Source organism: Phascolarctos cinereus, unplaced genomic scaffold, assembly GCF_003287225.1.
Source record: "Phascolarctos cinereus isolate Bilbo 61053 unplaced genomic scaffold, phaCin_HiC Scaffold_4;HRSCAF=312, whole genome shotgun sequence".
Taxonomy (NCBI): Eukaryota; Metazoa; Chordata; class Mammalia; order Diprotodontia; family Phascolarctidae; genus Phascolarctos; species Phascolarctos cinereus.
Genome location: NW_027555847.1, coordinates 631,373,284 through 631,397,698, shown reverse-complemented (window position 1 = coordinate 631,397,698; position 24,415 = coordinate 631,373,284). Strand labels below are relative to the sequence as shown.

Here is a 24,415-nt window from a genome sequence, read left to right as displayed (position 1 = left end):
CAATGTTTTGAGACTTAAACAAAAAAATTTTTCTGATTTTTCCTTTGTCTTTTCAGAATTCTGTGAATGGATTAGGATCACAGTTGGGTATATGACTAGTAATTATATGGTCCAGACGCCTCATTTTAAAGATAAGGAAACTGAAGCCCAGAGAGGAAAAGTTATTTACCTAGTATTGCAAACCTGGTAACTGGCAGAGTTGGGGATCTGATTCAGAATCTGATGCTCTTTCCATGATGTCAGTAAGACTGGCAGATGGGATTGCTGCAGTCAGTGATTTTTGAAAGATCATGGAAAACTAGAGAGATGCTGCAGAACTAGAGAAAAGCACATATCCTGATTTTCGAATAAGGGAAGACAATGGCATCTGAAGACTTGCCAACAAAAGATGGAAAAAGAAGATTGGGGAGGGGGAGATGTAGGATTTTTTTGAAGGGCTGTCCTTCAAAATCCTTCAGGGATTAGTTTGTTTTGTAGGATCCCTGAGGGCAGTTTTTTGCAAGATTCTAAACATGATGATCCTTTGCAATTTTCTGCAAGATTCTAAAACATGATAGACTATAAACTACTTCAGGGTAGGCAGGGGCTGTTTCTTCACATAGCAGTAATGATCACTCAACCAATCAACAAGCATTTATTAAGCACCTACTTTGTTCTAGGAACTTAGTAAATGCTTGCTGATTGATTGAACCAAGGGTTTAATGTCACCCTTGAAGGAGTTCCCTTAATGCCCCAGGGGATATGTCTGACACTGTGTTGTTTAACATTTTTATCAACAACTTGTATAAAGGCATAGTCAGCCTTCTGGACTCCCTTCTTCCACTTCTCCTACCACTACCCCCTTTTACAAGATCTAAGTACTTTATTGAGCCAACAGGTCCAGGTGAAAGATACAGAGGATGGGTTTGCTGTGCATGGATAATCCAGGTCCCTTTTAGCATCTAAATATAGGATTATAATTAAGTCACATTCTAATCTCCTCCCTTCGTGATGCTCCTGGATGTTGTCCCTCCTCTATTTTTCCCCAAATGTCATGAAATCATTCTTCCCTGATGTCCAGGCTTTTTAGTTCTTATTTCTCTCCATTCATGATTCAAATACTTCAACTGATCTGTGATCTTGTGAATTTGCGAGTTCCCTCCACCACAGATTATTCTCATTAGCATTGCTTTAACACAGCCGTTGCCCCTTTCTCTAGGCAAAAATCAGTCCCATACAGTCAGTGTTCATCTTTGAGTTCATGTCCCAGTCATCTCCTCAGTAATCATAAATCTTCTCATTATCTTTTTTTCTCCTTCTGTCTTCTCTAGCTCAGCACAGATAACCAGTCATCAATCTTTGACTTTTTTTTTGCTTTTTGGTGAGGCAGTTGGGGTTAAGTGACTTGCCCAAGGTCACACAGCTGTTAAGTGTCAAGTGTCTGAGGTCAGATTTGATCCCAGGTCCTCCTGACTCCCAAGGCTGGAGCTCTATCTACTGCACCACCTAGCTGCCCATATCCAGTCATCAGTCTTTAAAATGTTGCAACATCTCCTATCAAACAAGGGTAAGAAGGGGCTAGAAGAGTAGCCCTCATGACCTCCCTTAAGTCACCAGGTGCCCTTGAACTGGAGCCAGTGTTTGATGAGACCCAGATAATTCCTAACTATAACACTGAGAGGGCCTGTTTGTCGAATTCGTAAATAATAAAGCTGGGAGGGAGAGCTAACACATTGAATGAGACAGTATCAAAAGGTCTTGATAGGCTGGAATATCAGTTGTAAATGAACAGATGTAAAGTCTTGCTCTTTGGAATCAGCTTAATAAGTATAAAATGGTGGCATATCCACTCATCTGGAAAAGGCCTGGAGTTTTAGTGGATTATAAGGTAAGTACAAGGGTCAATGTCAATACAGATTAAGAGTGTGGTGGAACTTAATGGGAAAGGGCTGAACCTGATGGGGTTTAGGAGAAAAAAAATATCTGAAAAGGAATTGTCTCCATATATTCCTTAAGAAAATCAAACGGCAAATCCGGCCTCAGACACTTGACACATACTAGCTGTGTGATCCTGGGCAAGTCACTTAACCCCGATTGCCTAACCAAAAACAAAAAAGAAAATCAAATGGCAACTAAGAAATGAAGCAATGCAGAGCTGAAATATTTATAGCAGAATTGTTGACTGTATTACCAGTGATGTACAGTAGAAAGAGGACTAGACTGAATAGGAATCACCAGTTCTGCCTCCAAATACATATGCATATGGATGGCTTTGGACATCCCTCAAATGAGGCGCTCTCTCCCTAAATGTCCCACTTCAGATTTACCTGCCCCTTACACTGTGCTCTCTGGAATCCTGATCCATAGTTAGCAAAGCACCTCATTTAATGGTTGCTTAGACTAAATGATCTCTAAGGTTCTTTTTATGTCCGCCATCGCATATTTTAAGATTTCCATCTCTAACATTTAATCTTATTTTCTGTTCTGTGAAAGGCAGTGTGTTAAAGGGGAAAGAGTGGTAGATTTGAAGTTAAGAGAGAATTGGGTCCAAATCCTGCCTATGACAAGAATTAGCTGGGCAACCATTACTGCAAATCAGTCATGTTCTTTGTGCCACCTGGTCTCTTTGCTCCTGGAAGTTCCCAGGGAGCCCTGAGTCAACTGCAGATCCCGCATCGTAGCTTGGGCATCTTTGCTTCAGATACATCTCAGGGGGCCCTGAGTCTTTCCCAGATGCAGACCACCAGACTGTGTTACAAAGCTCTTTCGTTACAAACACTTTCCAGGGAGCCCTTAATCAGTTTTGGATCCAGGGTGCCTTTCTTTGGCCTCTTCTCCAATGTTCCAAAGGCCTTTTTGCCATCAGACCTACCTTAAATTACCAGGTCCTGCCTCCTATCAGCATTCCTCCCAGGACATACCTTTACCTGCTCCTTGCCAACTGTAAGGTGGCTTTCCTGGGCTTCGAAGGATTCAGCATTTCTACCTGCTGTGACATTGGAACTTGAAGGAGGGCCTTGAACAAGCTAATCAATCACCTGCCTCCCTCAATGGACTTCTTTTCATCTACTGATACTAAACCTGGACTTATTCTTCAATGAATAGCATACATTTACTGCCTTATATTCTGCCCACCCAGTAATTCTGAACCCTTCCCCTCCCTGTCATTACCTCATTTCCATCCCTCACTGCCTGCTCCCTTATTCCCAACTCCCTTAATCTAACCCTCTCTTCCCGAATGTTCCACTCTAAATCTACCTGCCCCTTATATTGTGCTCTCTGGAATCTTGATCCATAGTTAACAAATTTAAACATTTTCTTTTCCCATTCTCTGAATTTTCTGGCATTCATTGAGACTTGAATCCCTCTTGATAACACTGCACCCCTGGACACCATTTCCAGTACTGGTTATACTTTCACTCACTCCTCCTCCCCGTCCATCCCACACACTGGTGATGGTGGAGGAATCAGAATGCTCCTTGCCCTTCATTGCCACTTCCAAGCTCCGCTGCTACCACCATCACTTCACCATCTCTCCTCCTTTGAGGCTCATCCAATCCATCTGTATTACCCAATTAAGATTCTGGCAGATGTTATCTACTGACCTCCCAGGACGTTCTCCTTCCTTCTTCAATGAGTTCAGTGCCTGTATTATAGCCGTTCTCTCCACCCTCATACTAGGAGGACTCAACATACTTGCTGATGCTCCCTCAAACACAACTTCCCATTTCCCCAGTCTGCTCACTTCCCCTGACATCGCCTTCATTCCATTACAGCTACACACTGAGATGGTTATATCCTTAATCTTAGCATCTACCATTGAGAGTACCACCATCCTCCCAGTCACGTGGGCTCACAACCTTAGTGTCATCCTTAATTCTTCACTCATACTCATCCCCCGTAACTTGTCTGTCATTTAATCTTGTCACTGTATCATCACACCATTTCTCATACATCTCCTTCTCTCTACTCACACAGCTGCTACTGTGGTGTAGGTTCTCCTCACCACATGCATGATCTATTTCAATAACCTTCTGGTTTGTCTCCTTTCCTCAATTTTTTCCCCACTTATTCCATCTCATCCAGCTGCCAAAGTGATCTTGCTAAACTTTGGGTCTGAACATGTTACCCCTATTAATTTCCAGCCCCAACCTGCACACACTTTCAATAAACTCAAATGGCTCTTTCTTTAGCTTTTAAATCCCTCTTAAGGAATCATAATCCAGATCCTTTCTACCTTTCCAGTCTTCACACATTCTGCTCATCTTCATGTACTCTATAATCCAGTGTTGCTTTCTTGTTGTTTCTTGAATTTGATATTCAATTTCCTACTCCCTACATTTTTTTTACTGGCTTTCCTCAAGCTGCAAATGCTCTCCCTCTTCATCTTCACCTCCTATCTTTTCTGGATTCCTTCAAGACTCAGTTCAACTCCTGCCTTCCTCAAGAGGCATTTCCTGATTCTCTTTTATGCTAGTACTGTCCCTCTAAGATTACCTTCCACTTATCCAGTATACATCTTCTTTGTACATAATTGTTTTCATGTTCTCTCCTCTACTAGAATGTGAATTTCTTGAAGGAAGGAACTATTTTTTGCCTTTCTTTGTATCCCTAGAGCTTGACACAATGCCTGAAATATAGTAAGCACCTAATAAAATGCTTATTAATTGACAAGCTGCTTTGATTTTCTCATCGGTAAAATGATGATACTAATACCAATAGGAAGTACTTCATGGGGTTGTTTTGAAGGTCAAATGAAAAAAAAAGTATGTAAGACATCTGTAAATTATTGTTAGCATTGTCTTATTTGGTCCCTAAACAACACTGTGAGGTAGGTACCAAAGCATTGTTAGCCTCCAGCAAACATTATAGCTGGAACTGCCTCTAGTCACTGCATATCCAGAGGAGCTATTTGTCCAAGGTCACAGGGTAATAAGTGGTGTAATCAGGTCTTTGGACCCCCGTGTTTTGACTCCAAGTCAAGGTTGCCTTCTACTCTATATCTTAGTAGATGAAGTCATCCACTAAGACAACCATTCTCAAAATTTAGGACCACTTTACACTCTTAAAAATGATTAAGGACTCTGAAGAGCTCTTGTTTGTCAGTTATATCTATCAATTTTTTTTTACCAAATTAGAAATTAAAACTGATAACATTTTAAAAATTTACTTACTTTAAAAAAAATAATGATAATAAATTCATTGTATGTTAATATAAATACATATTTTTTTTATTAAAATAACTATTTTCCTCCAAAAAAGTTCATGAGAAGGATGGTATTATTTTTACATATTTGTGTAAATCTCTTTAACATCTGGCTTAATAGAACATAGTTGTATTCTCATATCTGCTTTTGCATTCATTCTGTTGTGGTATATTGTTTTAGTTTAAATATATTGAGAAAATCTGGTCTAACACAGATATGTAGTAGGAAAAGGGAGGAGTCTTAGTGTTATTATAAAAACAATTTTAACCTTGTGGATCCCCTTGAAAGATTCTCAAGGGCTCAGGGAGTTCTCAGACCGCACTTTGAGAACCACTGAACTAAGAAATGAAGGATGGAAAATGTACCCACACTGGTGTAATTATGCATCCTCGAAGTATTAGAGTATTTTATCCAGGGGGCCCATGCTGTCTCAGCTGTCTTGTTGAGAATCATATTGTACATAGATTTTTCTCTTTCAGAGGCAATGTGGTATGTTGTATTGAGTAATGAAGTGGGAGTTAGAAGACCTACTTTAGAGTCCAGCTCAGTCTGTTAGTAATTGTGTGACCTCCAGGTAGACAGTGCCAGTGTTACTATGTCCATTTTCAGCACGAGGATACTCAGAATCGGAGGACTGAAGTGTCATGCCTATGATCACATATGTAGCAAATATTAGAGCCAAAATTAAACCCAAGTTTTTCCTGAGTCCAGACCAGGCATTCTTTCTACCTACAATTACCTAACATTGTGGGGGATAGAAAGAAGTTCTAAGGCATGATCTTTCCTCATAAATAGCCTGAAACTTAATTGTAAGGACAACAATATTCTTATCAGTCAGAAGGATGCAGAGTGTATTAGAGTAGAGATTCTTTTTTTTTTCCTGCTACACTTATTATATTTTATTTTTCTCCAATTACATGTGAAAACAATTAAAAATTTTTTTTTCAAGTTTTGAATTTCACATTCTGTCCCTTCCTCTTTCCCATTCCCTCTCCTGAGACAGTAAGTAATCTTATATAAGTTATACACATGCAATTATGTAAAACATATTTCCACATTAGTAATGTTGTGGAAGAAAACATGAATTTTTAAAAAAAGAAAGGAAGGAAGAAAAATAATATGCTTCAGTCTGCATTCAGATTCCGTCAATTCTTTTTCTGGAAGCAGATAGCATTTTTCGTCATGAGTGGGATTGTCTTCAATCATTGCATTGCTGAGAATAGCTAAGTCATTCATAGTTGTTCATCATACAATGTTGATGTTACTGTGTACAATATTCTTGTTCACACTTTACTCAGTATCAGTTCATGTAAGTCTTTCTAGGTTTTTTGAGATCATGCTGCTCATAATTTCTTATAACACAATAATATTCCATTACAATCATATACCACAACTTATTCAGCCATTCTCTAATTGATAGACATCTCCTAAGTTTCCAATTCTTAGCCACCACAAAAAGAGCTACTAAAAATATTTTTGTGCAGGTATGTTTTTTAAAAAAAGTCTCTTTGGAGGACTTCCAGTGCCAAGATGGAAGAGAGAGGAAGGAGCCCTCTGAAGCCCTCCCAAATTCCCCTCCAAAACAACTAGAAAACCACTCAGAATTGATTTAGGAACAGGTAAGCACCGTACCAGCCCAGCAGGAAAGGTCTGTCTCACTGGAATGGAAGGGGAACAAGGTCAAAGAGCAGCCACAGTAGCTCCTGCCAGCTTCACTGCAGGGGGCCTGCAGCAAAGCTCTGAGCCTGGGGCAATCCACCAATGAGGCCCCACCCTCCTAGCAAGCCAGTAGCCCTCTAGGCAAGGTGAGTGGTCTGGCAGCACAGCAAGACCCACCCCAGCAACCTCACAACCAGCACAAGCCTTGACCCCATTGCTGACCTGGAGGCCAACAGATAGACCTTGCCCCTGGGGCCTGCCAGCAGAGAGACTCTGTTTCCATAGCAAGCCAGCAGCAGAGCCCCACCCTTGGAGCAGACCATCACTAAGTTCCATCCTCCAGGGCCAGCTACAGGAAAGACTCTGTTAAAATTACAACCCAGCTGAAACCCTGCCCCACCCCCACCCCTGGGGCAGGCCAGCAGCTAAACCCCACACCTAGGGGAGGCCAACTGGGAGACCTCCACCTCTCAGTACAAGCCAGAAGGGTAGCCTACCCATCAGTGAAAGCTGAAGGTCAGTGAAAGCCAGGGGTATGACCCTGAGCCCTAGCACAAAAAGCTTGGGACAGTACAGGACCTGAGCCCAATTCTCACACAAAAACATTGTCACAAAAAAGGTAGAAAAATGAGCAAAAAACCAAAACAAAAAAACTTAACTATAGAAAGTTACTTTAGTGACAGAGAGGATCAAGGCATAAACCTAGAAGAGGATGATAGTGTCAAAATGGCTACATGTGAAACCTCAAAGAAAAGTGTAATTTGGTCTCAGAGCTAAAAAGAATTCATAAAAGAGCTTTAAAAGTATTTTAAAAAGAAAATTAGAGAAGTAGAAGAAAAGTATTGCAAGATATTGACAAATCTGTAGAAGCTGCATGTAGAAGACAGAATATTCTAGCATAAAGATGTATTTTAAATGTATATGGTAATACGTTGCAGTAAATGACCATTGATAAACCCCAAAATCCAAACTCTTGGAACAAAAACTCATCATTTGACAAAAACTTCTGGGAAACTGGAAAACAGTATGGCAGAAATTAGGTACAGAACAACATCTCACACCTTTACTGAGATAAGGCCAGAATTGGTACATGATTTACACATAAAGGGTGATGTCATAAGCAAATTAAGAGAGCATGGAAAATTTACCTGTCAGATTTATGGATAAGGGAAGAATTTAGAAGAATAATTGGGAAATGAGAGTAATGCAAGAAAATCATGAAAAAAAAGAGTCAATAGCATGGGAAAAGATATATGAAAATTTACAGAAGAAAATAACTCTAAAACATAGAATTCTCCAAATGGAAAAGAAAGTACAAAAGCTCACTGAAGAAAATAATTCCTTAAAAATTAGAATTGAATAAGTGGAAGCTAATGACTCTGGGACATCAAAATATGACAAAACAAAATTTAAAAAAATTTAAAAAAATAGAAGAAAATGTGAAATTTCTCATTGGAAAAATAACTGACCTAGAAAATAGATCCAGGAGAGATAATATAAGAATTATTGGAAGCCATGATCAAAAAAAAAAAAAAGAAGAAGAAGAAAAAGAAAAGCCTGGACAACATCTTTCAAGAAATTATCAAGGAAAACTGCCCTGATATATTAGAACCAGAGGGCAAAATAAAAATTGAAAGAATACACAGTCACTGCTTGAGAGAGAACTCAAAATGAAAACTTCTAGGAATATCATAGCCAAATTCCATAGCTCACAGATCAAGGAGAAATTACTGCAAGCAGCCAGAAAGAAACCATTCAAATATTGTGGAACTACAGTCAGGATTACACAGGATTTGGCAGGTTCTATATATAAAACAAACAAACAAACCCCCCCCCCAAAAAAAAACACAAGAAAGAGAAAAAAAAAGAAAATATTCTTCAGTCTGCACTCAGACTCCATAGTTCTTTCTCTGGATGTCAGTAGCATTTTCCATCTTGAGTCTTTTGATTGTCTTGCATCATTGTATTGTTGAGAAGAGCTATGTCTATCAGAGTTGATCATTGCACAATGTACAATGTATACAGTGTTCTCGTTCTGTTCACTTCATTTAGCATCAGTTCATGTAAGTCTTTCCAGGTTTTTCTGAAATCTGCCCGCTAATCATTTCTTAGAGCATAATAGTATTTCATTACATTCATATACTGCAACTTGTTCAGCCATTCTCCAATTGATAGACATCCCTTTGATTTCCAATTCTTAGCCACCATAAAAGAGCTGCTAGAAATGTATTTTTACAAATAGGTAGGTCCTTTTCCCTTTATTATAATGTCTTTGGAATACAGACTTAGTAATGTTATTGCTGGATCAAAGGGTATGCACAGTTTTATAGCTCTTTGGGCATAGTTCCAAATTGCTCTCCAGAATGGCTGTATCAGTTCATAACTCCACCAACAATGCATTAGTGTCCCAATTTTCCCATATCTTCTCCAACATTTATAATTTTTCTTTTCTGTCATATTAGCTAATCTTATAGGTATGAGGTGGTACTTCAGAGTTGTTTTAATTTGCATTTCTCTAATCAATAGTGATTTAGAGCATATTTTCATATAACTATAAATAGCTTTGATTTCTTCATCTGAAAACTGCCTGTTCATATCCTTTGACTATTTATCAATTGGGGAATAACTTGTATACTTATATATTTGACTCAATTCTCTATATATTTGTGAAATGAGGCCTTTAATCAGAGATATTTGCTATAAAAACTCCCCCCCCCATTTTCTGCTTTCCTTATAATTTTGGTTGCACTTTTTTTGTTTGTGCATAATTTTTTTTTGTTTGTGGCCTCCCATGGGTATGTGGGTTTAGCTGCTGGCCTGTCCCAGGGGTGGAGGTGGGAGGTTTCTGCTGGATTGCAATTTTAACAGAGTCTTTCTGGTGGCTGGCCCTAGAGGATGGATCTTAGTGCTATTCTGCCCCAAGGGTGGGGCTCTGCTGCTGGCTTGCTGTGGTAACAGGGTGTCTCTGCTGGCAGGCCCCAGGGGCAATCAAAATTTTCCATTTTACATCTAGGAACACTCTCTATCTCTTGTTTGGTCCTAAATTCTTCCCTTATCCATAGATCTGACAAGTGAACTATTCCATGCTCTCCTAATTTGCTTATGATATCATCCTTTATGTCTAAATCATGTACCATTTTGACCTTATCTTGCTGTACAGTGTGAGATGTTGGTCCATACCTAGTTTCTGCCATACTGTTTTCCAGTTTTCCCAGCAGTTTTTATCCCCAAAGCTTGAATCATTCAGTTAATCAAACACTAGGTTACCATGATCATTTACTACAATGTATTGTGTACCTATTCTCTTCCACTGATCCACCACTCTGTTTCTTAAGTCAGTATCAGATTGTTTTGATAATTACTGCTTTACAATACAGTTCTAGATCTGATACAGCTAAACCACCTTCCTTTATGTTTTTCATCAATTCCCTTGATATTTTTGAGCTTTTGTTTTTCCAGATGAATTTTGTTATTATATTTTCTAGCTCTATAAAATATTTTTTGGTATTTTGATTGTTATAGCACTGAATAAGTAGATTAATTTAGTTAGAACTGTCCTTCTTATTATATTGGTAGAGCAAGGATTCTTAGCCATTTTTGTATCATGCATCCCTTTAGCAGTCTGGTGAAGCCCCTACACCCCTTATCAAAATAACGTTTTTAAGTAATTGAATTGCAGTAGCTAAGTGGTACAGTGGGTAGAGTACTGGACCAGTAGGTAGGGAGACTTGAATTCAAATGTGACCCTGGATACTTATCAGCAGGGTGACTCTGGGCAAGTCACTTAACCACTGCCTGCCTCAGCTTCCTCATCTGTAAAATGAAGCTAATAATAACACCTGCCTCTCAGGTTTGTTGTAAGGATCAAATGAGATAGTATTTATCAAACACCTTAAAAGAGCTATATAAATGCTATCTGCTATTATTATTATTTCAACTAATTGAAGAAAATGTTAACTTTGAGGTAAAAGTACATGAAAATAAAGATGTAATTTTTTTCCTCATCCAAGTTCATGTTATCCCCGAAATCTCATGGACCCCTAGTTCAGAACCCATGAATTAGAGGCTGGAGGCAAGGAGGAGGATGCTGCAGTAATCCTGGAATATGGTGATAATCTTAGACTAGTCTGGTTTCCATAGGAATGGAGGGGAAGGTGATATTTCAAAAGAAAGATTGCCAGGACTTGGTGACTGGATCATGAGATCAGGGGATCATAGATTTAGAGACACGGGGAATGAAAGAGAAAGATGAGTCAAACATTTCTTTTGTATTCTTACAGTAATTTGCAGAAAATTGGAACCGAGCAGCCACTTGCTAAATAATGTTGATTGACCAATTGTCAAGGAAGGCAGTCCATTTCTTTCTCAAAAGAAGTTCAAATATGCAAAGATTAGTGAGTGAGCAATTTACATGCAGCAAATGGATGAACTCCATCCTAGGACTTTGAGCTAGAAGGGCATTCAGGGACCATCTAGTCCAAACCCGCATTTTACAGATGAGGAAACCGAGACTCGGGGGGATGAAGTCATGTAACTAAGTGACATTTTCTTGGTTTCAAATCCTGTTCTTCTGGCTTCAAGTATTATGCTTTTTCCATATCACAGCACTGTCTTTCTTATGCTTCTTTCTGTGATAAAACCTTTAATTTTTTAAAATTAACTCACCAGAAGATTTAGAGGAATCTATTTTAGATTCTTTTAGCCTCAGTATCCTTGTCCATAAACAACATCTAGCACTGAAGGATGTTTCTGGAGCAGAGAATGAAGTGATCAGACCTGTGTCTTAGGAGTCCTTTGCAGTGGAGGTTTATCTATAAGCCCAGGCCAGGTGGTTTGGCACTCAGTCAAGAGTGAGCATATATCAAAGCCATTCAGACAACTTTTCCTTGGATCAGTTTCCATTTTATAAAGACCTGTGGAGGTGGAGATTTCACATTGTCCTTGGAACATTATTCTGGATTTATGGTAATACTGCTGTGTTTTTCCTCAGCCTATGCCTCAGGAAGACCTGAAGTACCTAACACCATTGCCAAGGGGCATTGCTGTGAAGGAGTTAATTTAAGCGAGGCCTCTCTGCCATCCTTCTGGTGCAAGTCCTCATCACCTCAGGCAGTCAATGAATAAGTAGTAAATGTATTAGAAGTGCCAGGCATTGTGCTAAGCGGGGGAGATAAAAAAAAAAGACAAAAGACAGTCTCTGCCCTTGAGAAGCTCACAATCTAATGGGAGAGACAGCAAGCAAACAAATCATGTGCAAACAAGCTATAGGCAGGATAAATAGTAAATAACTAAGAGGGGAAAGGCATTAAATTTCACAGAGGTTGACAAAGGCCTCCTCTAATAAAGGAGGAAGCCCAGGAAACCCACTACTCAACTATTGCAAAAGCTTTCTGATCAGTCACCCTGTCTCAAGTCTCCCTACTTCATACTCCATTCCATCCTCCGCTCAGCTGCCAGTGTTCTTGCTAAAGTGTAGATCTGACCAATTCCCCCAGATATCCCCATATGCCCCATTAGTAAACTCTGGAGCTTCCTGTTGCCTCTAGAAGCAAATATAAAATCTTCCTTTTGGCTTTTAAAGTCTTTCATAATATTACTCTTTACTAGCTTCCCATTCTTCTTACACTTTACTCCCTTTATGCACTCTATGATCCAGTACATTGGCCTCCATGCTGTTGTCCCCCATGCTCTCCTGCTCACCTCTGGTTCCTGGCTTCCAAGGTTTCCTTCAAATTTTAGTCAAAATACCACTTTCTACAAGAAACAAGCCTCCCGTCATGCTAGTGCCTTCCCTCTAAGATACCTCCAATTTACCCTGTATAGATGGTGTATGCTTCTAGTTGTTTGCAAGTTGTCTTCTCTAATAAAAAATGAGCTCTTTGATGGTAGGGACTGATCTTGCCTTTTTTTTTTTATCCTCAGCAATTAGTAGAGTGGTTGGAATATAGTAAGTGTTTAATAAATGCTTCTTGACTGCTAAGACATTTTCTTAGGAAGTTGTTGGTAGGTTTACATTAGGTGCAGCCAACTGTTTCAACTTCCTACCCAGTTGGAAGATAGCACAGATGGCTGTCATTCAGTTTCCTGATTAATAGTAAGTATAGGTTCCCTTAAAAGCCATTAATTTATACTATCAAAATTGAGTGATTCTGCATGTGAATGTAATGGAATTCCTAGTGTTCACCAGGAAATGACAAATATGAACCATGTATGACTTAAATATATTAATTTATCGATGTATTACTTATTTAATACTCAATGTATTGAATGTATGATGACTTAAATGATTCAGAGGGAAGTTTGAAGAACCTGGAGAACAATAGACAATGACTACCGCCATGTAAATAAATAACAGTGAAAGGTGGTTGAATCCTGATTAATTGGAAAGACCAATCTGAATCCCAGAGAATGGGCAATGAAATATGATTCTTTATTGTTCTTCTTCTTAGTAGAGTATTGGGGGATCATAGGTATAGAGTGTTGTATACACTGCCAAAAATGGTGTCTTGGTTTTGCTATTTTTCTTTATTATAAGAGAGATTTAGTTATATTAAGAAATAGTAGTGATGTAAATACAAAAGGCATTAATAAAAAGAAGTAAGAAAAAAGCTAAGTCTAGTAATTCTTTATGTCCTAGAATATACTACTCACATTCATGAGAGCCACCACCACAGAGATAGTCATTGGCCAGCTCATTAGTTAATGCTGAAGTAGATATATATTGGAATGGGCATAGTCATTTTATTGACTAGTATATGCAAAGGACATTTTTGGATTAAAATCACACTGTTTATTAAATTATTGTTGTTATTAATTATTAATTAATTATTAAATTGTTGTTATCCATTGTACCCATGTCCTATAGGGGCTACTGTTGTATTGTCCAGGAATTACTACAGAAACTGTGTCTATTTGGTGTGTAGTAAATATTATTTGTTGTGATGAATTCCTGTGAATTTTGTGCATAGGTCTAGGAGTCAGGGGACCTGTTGTGTATTCCTCATTCTTCCATTCAGTAACTGTTATTTCTGGATGAATAACTTCCTTTCTCTGAGTCTCAGTTTCCCCACCTGTGTAAAGTAGGCAGGGATTATCTTGGCCCATGATATAGTTTTCTAGCACAGTTTTTAGTCCCCATAAAGGGAGGGGTAAGGGAACTTGCATTCACTGGAGGAAAACTTGGGATGTTCAAATCCTGTGGGACTCATGGAATTGCATCTAGAGTTATAAACGTGAAAAAAAAATGAAGACAGAGACTAAAATGAAGCAGTTCAGTTATAGGATTAAAGCTCCTTTGGTCTTAAGAAATTTACATTCTATCAGAGAAAACGTATATAAATATACACAAAATATGTATGTTGTCATTTAGGGATCAGGAAAGGCTACTGACTCTGGTTACTTCTCCTGAGTATCTTTCTCCAATAGTGATGATGGAATTATCCTGCTCTTCATACTTTTGGAACCAGTATGGTGTCTGATTCAGGATTGGGTATATGGGCTGAGAAAGTGGGCCTCAAGCTGGGCCTTCAAGGATAAGCAGTCCTGAGACAGACAGAGAGGAAGGTTGGGAACAAAATTTAAACAAATAATCTGTTTCCTGTGAGTCTAAAATTTTCCTAGATGCCCAGACACGGTTCACACTGAACAGGAAAGCTATGCATGGTACTTCAGGGGAATTTAGTTTGGGTGGGGGTAGGGTGGGTGGATGAGATTGCATATAGCTATAGCCAGCTGCAGATGATTCATCATTTCATAACATACTCTTAAAAAATATGCAAAATTCAGGAAATCATTTTGTTGACTAGTATATACAAAGGACATTTTTGGATTAAAATCACACTGCGTATTAAATTATTGTTATCCATGGTACCCATGTCCTATGTATGGGGGCTATTGTTGTATTGTCTGTGAATTACTACAGAAACTGTGTCTATATGGTGTGTAGTAAATATTATTTGCTGTGATGAATTCCTGTAAACTTTTGCAGGTTGGTTGCTTAAACTCTTTCATCACTCATGACAGTGTAAACAATACCATTATCATCTTAAGACAAAAAAGGGGGAGGGGGACAATCGAGGAGAGTTCTGCAGGGGGAAACATGCATTTTCACATGAGATAATATAATGCCTATTTTAGCTGTATAACACTTCATGAAAATATAACCCGTCTTTCAAAAAATTACTTGTTATGTGCTTACTATGTGTAAAATACACTGTCTTTGGAAGATACATGGATAAATGATTCAAAGCTGTCTTCTGAGGCTTGATGACCATTTATTAGGCATGTTGCACCTTTTCTGAGCTTGAAAATGTGCCCTAAGCTTAAATGTATCTTAAAATAATAGTGGCATCAGGCATGGTGATAATAGGTGAGGTGGTACACGCCTGAAATCCCTACTGCTGAGGAGGCTGAGGGTGGATGGGTTATTGAGCTCAGGAATTCTGAATCGTGTCAGGGGCTAAAGCTTATTTGGCGTCCACAGTAAGTCCGGCACCAATAGGCTGAGACCCCAGGGGTGGGAGGTGGGTGGCTATTAAGCTGCCTATGGAGAGGTGAACTGGCTCAAGTTCGAGATGGAGCAGGTCAAAAGCTCCCAGTCCCTAAAACAGAAACAAACCCCTAACTTTTGTAGCGTGGGCTAAGACGTTGTAAAAAGGTGGATATCCCATCTAAAGCGAGTTTCATGAAGGCAGTGTTACATAAAGGCAAGAACATGGGATTAAAGGCAGAAGACCTAAGTTCTAGTTCCCCTTTCATCACTTGTCAGCACTGTGTCCTAGGAAAATAATCTCAGTTTATTTATCTATAAAATAGGGATAAAGCTGAAACTTTATTTAGCAAGTTAAAGTCTACAAAGCATTTTACGTCCCTTGTTGCTCCTGAACCTGACACTAACCCTCTGAAGTAGGGTCCTACTGGCATTATTGTCCCCATTTTATAGATGGGAAAACAGTGGCTCAGAAAGGCAAATGACTTGCCTTATAGTCACACTGCTATGAATATCAGAGGCAGAATTTGAACCTTGTTCTTCTTGATTCCAGGCCAAGCACTCTATCCACTACGCCATATTGCCTCCCATGATAAAACTTGTACTCTTTCTTGTTTCACAGGGTTCTTAGGCATACATGAGAAATCGTAAAGCTCATTTGAACTGTATAACACTTCTTGGAAATGTACATCATCTTTCAGAAAAAAGACCTGTCATGGGCTTCTGACCAATTACTATTCAGAAGCCTATGACAAGTGTTTGTTTGAAAGGTGACTTACATTTCCTCACTTCTTAAATAGGCTTAATCACTGAATGGGCATTGCCTCAGTCATAGTGAGGACTCAGAAAGACCTTAGCTTAAAAAGGCCAAGGTCTCCCACTGCATCCTGGGCCATCTCCAGTTTTCCTGATCTATATCTGACCATTGGACCCAGATAGCTCTGGAGGAGAAAGAGAGGCTGGTGACTTGGCACAGCCCTCCCTCACTTAAAGCCAATTCACTTGTAAGTCATGGCGTCACCTTCCTGATGTCATGGTCATCTTTGCAAATAGAGCACTGTGTCTTTGGAAGATATGAGGATATATGATTCAAAGCCATCTTCTGAGGCTGGGTGACGTCTTGTTAGACATGTTAAACAGGGAATTCATGTTTCAGGTAAAGGATGGACTACATGACTTCTTGAGGTCTATTCCAACTCTAATATTCTCCAAGAGATTCCTTACCCTCAAAGAGCTTTTAATGTAGTATAAGAAATAATAACTATGTACAAATTAGTACAATGCAAAATAGAACGTGAAAATGAGGGAACAGATTTCTGGCCTTGGAGTCCTGGACACCAGGGTTCTAATGTCACTGTTCACTCTGTGACCCCGTGTGACAGAGGCCAAGTCACTTAACTTCCTCAAAGGGGGTTATGGCGCTCACAGAATCACAGGATTTGAGAGTCAGAAGGGTCCTTAGCAGTCATTAGTGTAGCCTGAATAGAAAAGGAATCACAACTGTAGTACATTAGACAAAGAGTTGTCCATCCTTAGCTTGTCGATGTCCAAAGTAGAACCCACCACCTTCCTAGACAGCCCATTCATCTTTTGGATAGCTCTGATTGTTAGGAAGTTTTGCTGTAAGTGAAGGCTAATTTGGTCTCTTTGACTACCACCCACTCACTTCTGGTTCTGCCCTCTATGGGTAAACAGTTCAACTCTAATCCCTCCTTCAAATCTTAGCCCTTCAAATATTTGAAGATAGCTATCACGTCCCCCAGAGTCCACTCTTTTCTAGGCTAAACATGCGCAGTTCCTTCAACCAATATACCATAATATGTGTAAGGAGCTTTGTAAACTTTAAAGTACAATGTAAATGTCAGTTATTAATTCTTTGGAGAGGTATAAACAAAGATACATAGGGAGGAGAGATCATTTCTGGTTGAGATTTGATAATGCTTCATGGACATGGTGGAATTTGACTTTTAAGATGAGTAGGATTATAACAGACAGACAAGGGAAGCAGAGCATTCCAGGAACTGTGAACTGGGTATACAGAGGTAAGGATGCAGGAGATCACAGAAGTGTGTGAAGAAGGCAAGTAGTCCAAGGCTTTCTATCCTATCTTACCAGAAAAAAAAAATGGAAGACTAAGGAGAGAAGGACTGGAGCAGACCTTATGCTATGAACAAGGATCATGAAGATAGAACCCAATGACTAGAAATTAGAATGTTCTCCCACTCCCCTATTCAGTGTTTTGGGGTTTTTTTGTTTTGTTTTTTTAACTCCTCATCCCCCAAAAGTCATGCTGAAACCATTTCCTCATGTAACACTTTTCATCCCAGGCTTCCATAGCTCTGAACAAAGTGCAATTAATTAAGCACTGGTATTTACTTGCAAATTAATTAAATTCCTTTCCATGTTACAGAGCTGCTTCCCTGGAATATACCTGGCTGTTTTTATAGGTTGGTTTCTGTTACGGGAGAAACCCCTGTGCTTTAGCCTGTTCTTGGTGCCTTTAGGTAGGCACACACCTGCAGGTGTCTGTTAATGTTGCCAGTGTGTTCTGAGAGTGAGGTTCTAAACTGAAGTCTGGAGAAGTTAATGACTTGCAAAATGCCACCCAAGGTAGAGCTGGAAAATGAACCCAAGAATAACTCCCAGGCTCCTGGTTAATGCACCAGCTGCAATCTCATAGAATCATGGGACTTGAAGGAACCTTGCACTTGGAGTTGAGTTGTCTTTATCAAGCTGGGAAGTCTAGAGTCTAATTATTTATTTCAGATTCCTTCAGAGCTACTCAGCTATTTGGAAGATTCCTAGACTAGGAGCTCCAGTTACCAAATTAAAAATGCCATGTAGACTAAAAAAGCTAAAGAAATGGCATGATGTAGTAAGAAAGACCTGGGTTCAAATCCTGCCTTTAAGATTTACAAACTTAGTGACCAAGAGCAAATCCCTTCCCTTCTGTGTGCCTCAGGCATCTCTTTAGAACTTAGCTACTGACTCATAACAGTTGGATCTGTGTCACTAGAGACAGTTTCCTACACCGCTGAAAATCACAGATCATTCCTCTTGCCTAAAAAGTGTCTTCTACCTGATGACGAGTGACTTTTGTTACTTTTCCCCTCCAATGTAGGTAACTTTCTGATGGTGACGGCTGAGACATGAGATCTTCAGCCTCAAGGCTTTCAAGTTTTTCTTCCAGAGATTCATTATGGAATCGGTAAGCTATAACATGAACATTTTTAGATTCAGAGGTGGCATGACACGGTCAAAACAACAGATTTGGAATCAGCAAATCTGGCTTCAATTCCAGGTCAGACCAATTAAGAATTTGTGACCTTGGTGAAGTCATTTAAATGGGAACCATCATATTTATTATGTCTACTTTCTTAGGAGGGGGAAGTTGTAAGGAATGGCAGGGGTTGGGGGTTGGGGGGTGGGGGGTGTATTGTGAGGTTTATAATCTCTTTCCTCTCTAGCATACGGATGATTGACAGGTCTTTCTTTCCATTCTGACCCAATAACATCCATTGCATCTGCCCTTCTCTCTGTTCGTGTGGCTACCTCCCCAGTTCAGTACCCCATCACCTCTCAACCTTGTCTATTGTAGTAGAACCCTAATTGGTCTCTCTGCTTCCAGCCCTTCCCCTTCCCAATCCATCTTTCACACAGGTGCCAGATGAATATTCCTAAAACCTGAGTCTTGATCCTTGCTTAAGAAGCTTCAGTGGGCTGCTCTTGTCTTTAGGATAAAATACAAACCTCTCTCTTTGGCATCTCAAGCTCTTCACAGTCTGTCTCCAATTTGTTTTTCCAGATTTATTCGCCATTACTCTCCTTTATACATTCTTCAGTCTGGTCAAACTCACACACAGTATTCCATCTCCTACCTTGTTTGTCCCTCGTGCCTGGAACATTCTCCCTCCTCACCTCTGCCTGTTAGTGTATTAGCTTGTTAGCAAGGCTCAGCTTCTTACCATTTCCTACATAAAGCCTTTCCTCATCTCTCCTGTTGCTAGAGCTCTTCCTACTCCCCGTCCCCATATTACTTTGTATTTGCCAGGAATCCTTAACTTTCTAGGGTGTAACATTCCTGGAAAATGGCACAAAAGTAAAAAGTGTGTGTTGATACATTGAACCTATGGGAAATAGGGGGTTAGGTTTCTACCATCACCAGGACTGTCTTTTGCTAGAAATTGCTGAAAATATACTTTTCTGCATACATTTCTTTATAACAAAACATTAATTCTGGTAATATGCACTTTTCCTAACACAGTAACCATGAAATAACCCATAAAATACAGGGAAGGGGAGCCTCAATGCTAGACTGGACAGGGAGGGGGAGGGGCAGGAGCAAGGGCAGTGATTTCAGAAGGACCCCGAGGTAAAAAAAAGAGAAAGGGGCAACCTGCCAATAATCTCCCTTTGGGCTCTGTGGTTAAACTATTCCCTAGTGAAAAGCACATGCCCCTGTCTGAACTCCCCACAGGCAGGATGCTTGCTTGGCCCTCACTAGTGCTGTGGAAGAGGGCAGGGGTAACCACAGTCTTATTTACCCACAAACTTAGCTCGTTTCCATTTCTTCAGTTTCCTCATCATGCACTTGACAGATGGCTTTAGCACTTTCTGGAGCGGATTCATAAACACTTTTATGAATACTTTCCTCATTTTTGCAGATAGAAACTCAGCATGGTTTCTTGATTTTTTTCTGTGCTGTGTGTAGCCACGAATGACATTGCCGATGCAAAAGTGAAAATGAGGTTACTAATAAAATCATTCAAATGCTTGAAGTCACAAAGGTTGAACATGCTAATGTTGGAGATAGACTATACTTTGTAAACATTTTGCATTTGCTTTTGTATGAAGATATTGTTTATCTGTCCTCTTCCATTCCCACTCAGTAGACTATAAGTTCTTGGAGGACAGGGACTGTTTTTGTTTGTTTTGGCCTTTGTCTTCCCAGTGGCTGGCACAAATGTGTGTTACATAGTTGGTAAAGAAATGTATGTTGAACTGAATTGAATTCAATCAGAAGAGAGAACATGTGTGAGAAAATTAGAAAACCCTAATGTACTATATAAGAATACATTATTTTTATTTGAAGAACACACATTGTGGGACATTTATAGAAAATCTTGGAGGCAGTCCCAAATAAAATATGAAATCTTCTTGTTTACATGAGTGAATAATGACACCTAATGTTTATTATAGCCTTTGTAGTTTCCAAAGCTCCTTCATATACATTATGTTGTTTGATCTGTCCCCAACAACCCTGTGAGTTAGATAACTCAGGTGCTACTTTCCCCATTTTACAGATGGGGCAACTTAGTCTCAGAAAATTAATGTGACAGGCAAGTCTGTGAATATGTGTGTTTCCATTGCAGATTTTTTTTTTATCACTTTGAAATTAATGAAATATAATGTGTCTACAGGGGCCTGAAGAATTGTTCCAAAATCCTTTTCAGAATTGGAAGTGTTTAAGATAGATAAACAGTGCATGTGTTATGGAAAGAATGAAATAAGCATTTATTCATCACGTACTATGTACCAGGCACTGTGGTGTGTTTTACAAATATTATCTCATTTGAGATTCACAGTAACCCTTTGAGTTAGGTGCTCTTATTATCCCTTATTTTATAATTTAGGAACCTGAGGCTCTGCCTTAAGTGACTTGCCCAAGGTCAAACAGCAAATGTCTTAAGATTGGATTTGAACTCAAATCTCTCTGACTCTGAGACTAGCACTTTAGCCACTGACCTACCTAGCTGTCTCTATTAAATACTTACAATGTATCAGGCGTTGTGTTAAGTACTGGGGAGTACAAATACTAGCAAGCCAGAGTCCTTCCCTCAAAATACTTACATTCTATTATGGTAAGACTATGCATGAAGAAGAACCAGGTGGGATAGGGGAAATAGAAGTTTTATCTCAGACAAGACAAGCAGAAAGCTCACCTATCAGAGTCCTGGGTGGTTCCTGGAGCAGGGTGCAAGTTGTTGATAGCCAAGAGAAAGGATGAAGACCGCAGGAAATATGGCATAATTTGGAGCTATTGACCCGGGAATGATGTGGAAGCTTGGTTTTAGGCTAAATAAGCTAAAAACTCACCTATCAAAACCTAGGATTTATGTTGTACTTGACTATACACTAACAAATCCCCACACCTACCATCCCTGAGGGGAGCAACATGTCCTTCATTTGCCACTCTTTTTGTGGGGGAAGCTGGATTCTCTTCACTCTATTAAAAAACCCATCGGTAAGTCTTGATTCTGCCATGTATTAAAAAAAATCATAGTAGCAATAATAAAATGCAGTTTATATTTTAAAGTATATAAAATGCTTTTCTCACAACAGCTGAGTGTAGATAGTCTTCATTTTACAGTTGGAGAAACTGAGTCTTAGACTTGCCCGTGGTAGCATAGCTAGCTAATAAGTGATAGATCTGGGGATCAAATCTACATCCTTTGATTCCCCCCAAAATCCTTACCACTCTATCGTGAAACCACATTTTTGATTTTTGGCAAATCATTTTACTTCTTTGGGACTTGGTTTTCCCATATCTAAAAAGCAATTGGACTAGATATCTCTAAGGTCCTGTCGAATTCTAAAGTTCTCTACTTTCATTTCTCTCTCAAGGTTTATGTTACCCCAGCCCCCATTTTACAGCTCACAACGTTAGCCAGGCCATGTTTTAAACCTACTTAGCTAAGAGAAGGAGCTGTTAATATCTCTGGGGAGTGGGTAGATCTATTTCATAGAAATATAAATATACTCATTTAACTTTGAAAATACACATCACTCCAGGGCAGTCTGCAAGACATCTGTAGCACTTCTGGGACAAGCTTGGATTTTGAATATGTGGGGCTTATTCCTTCCACTTCTGTACAGTGAATGGAATACAGCAGTCCACAGCTGCTTCAGGGCTCCCTTGTTTACCCGATATGGGACATGCGGGTGCTCCAGTGCTATTGTCCCTTTTAGGAGTTATCAGTATAAGGATAACAATTGTTAGTACGCTTTACATTTCTAGAGGCCTTTCCTATGCATCACTTCGCTGTGTCCTTACAACAGTTCTGTGAGGTAAGTGGCTTCAGAGAGGTGAAGGATTTGGATGTGGACACAGAGTTACAGAGTTGGCACTAAAATCCAAGGTTCCTAACATTGAAGTCAGTCTTCCTTTCTCTATGAGATATAGAATAATTTCTTTAGAGGCAGCGAGGTGGGTCAGTGGCCAGAGTGTTGGGTCTGGAGTCAGGAAGCTCCGAGTTCCAATGTGGCCTTAGACACTTACTAGCTGTGTGACAGTGTGCAAGTCATTTAACCTCTGCCTCAGTTTCCTCAACTATAAAATAACATCTACCTTTCAGGGTTGTTATGAATCTCAAATGAGATAATATTCATCAAATACTCAGCACAATGCCTGGCATGTTTTTGTTGTTTTGTTAATTAATTGTGTCTGACTCTTCATGACCCCATTTGGGGTGTTCTTGGCAAAGATATTGGAGGGCTTTGCCATTTCTTTCTCCAGTTCACCTTTAGATAAGGAAACTGAGGCAAACAGGGTTAAGTGAGTTGGCCAGAGTCACACAACTAGTAAGAATTTGATGCTAGATTTGAACTCAGGTCCTCCTGACTCCAGGGCTGGTAATTAATAAATGTTTATTCCTTTTACCCACCCCTTCCTTATTGTGGGAAATTCCCTTTGTCAACATAGATAGGAAGGAAGGACTAGGATTTAGTAGAGATGTTCTAGGACAAAACAGGACATGTGGATAATTCTCCATATTCATTGGCTTTTGGTCTACCTGCCTGTTGTTATTTTCAGTAGTGTATAACTCTCCATGACCCCATTTACGGTTTTCTTGGCAAAGATACTGAAGTTGTTTACCATTTCTTCTACATCTCATTTTACACATGAGGAAACTGAGGGAAACAGGGTTAAGTGACTCGCTCGGGATCACACAGCTAGTAAGTATTTGAGGCCAGATTTGAACTCAGGAAGATGTCTCCCTGACTCTGGGCCCAGCATTCTATCCACTCTACCACCTTGCTGCTTAGGCCACCCTACTTGCTCAGGGTTGCACAGTTAGTAAGTGTCTGAGGCTGGATTTGAACTGGTTTCTTCCTGACTTCAGACCCAGCACTCCATCCACTGTGCCACCTAGCTGCCCCCTACCTTTCTGTACTATCTATTTATTAGGAAAAGAAAGAAACTCTGGTGTCCCATGCATATAAGAAATAAAATAATTAATTAATTTTAGTAGTACAACTATTTACCAGATAGTCCCCATACCCCTTGAAGATCCTTTCATAAGCTTCTGGTGGGGTTATACATCCCAAGCTGGAACCTCTGTCCTAAGGAGTTACCTGAGGCACATAGAATAGAGACTAAATGCCCTGTCCAGGGTCATATGGGTATCAGTGGAAGGAATCAAACCCTGGGCTTCCTGGGTTCCAAGCCTGGCTTGCCTGTCACTGCACTGCATCTATAGAATATAATTACCCCTTCATCACACTGCCTTTAAAAAGCTACAACACTGGTGTTGTCAGGTGGCATTTAGACCTCAAGGAATACAGGACTTCAGGAGAGTTACAGTCAATATGGACAATTTCTCCATATTCCTGTCTTGTGCAGAAATTGCAGCAACTAAACATACCCCCTTGGATGGCTCTCAAGAGTCTTTAACAATGTGATCATACATGTAAACTAGCACTTTGGGGGCCCCAGTGGTGAGCACAGTTCAATTCAATAAGTACTTTTTTGAGCACTCATTATGTGTAAGAGAATTGTGCCATAGGAAAAAAAAAGCATTGGACCTAAAGTTAGGAAGAACTGAGTTAAAAACCCTTCACAACCCTTAATGTTTTAATGTGTGACCCTGGACAAGTCACTTAATTTCCCTGAGTCTCAGGCAACTATTTGTGACTGTAAATCATAGATAGGTTGTGAGGGGATTCCCACCCTGATGAAATAATTTGTTCTGATGTACTGACATATATTCAACATTATGTTGGAGATGTGTGTATAGGTGGAGGGAGTAGTGGTGGGCATTTTATTTTGAAGGTGGAAGTAATATCATTGTCCTGGTGTTCA

General features: G+C 39.6%; 1 protein-coding gene across 6 annotated transcripts in view; it reads left to right on the top strand.

Annotated features, from left to right (window-relative positions):
* ASAP1 (ArfGAP with SH3 domain, ankyrin repeat and PH domain 1) overlaps window positions 1–24,415 on the top strand; it is a 606,833-nt gene that overhangs the window by 138,918 nt on the left and 443,500 nt on the right. For all 6 annotated transcript variants that reach the window (XM_078153734.1, XM_078153735.1, XM_020997892.2 and 3 more), the window contains exon 2: window positions 18,455–18,541. In XM_078153734.1, coding sequence (XP_078009860.1) covers window positions 18,483–18,541 — 59 coding nt within the window. In that variant the 5' untranslated portion in view covers window positions 18,455–18,482. The remainder of the gene's footprint in view (window positions 1–18,454; window positions 18,542–24,415) is intronic.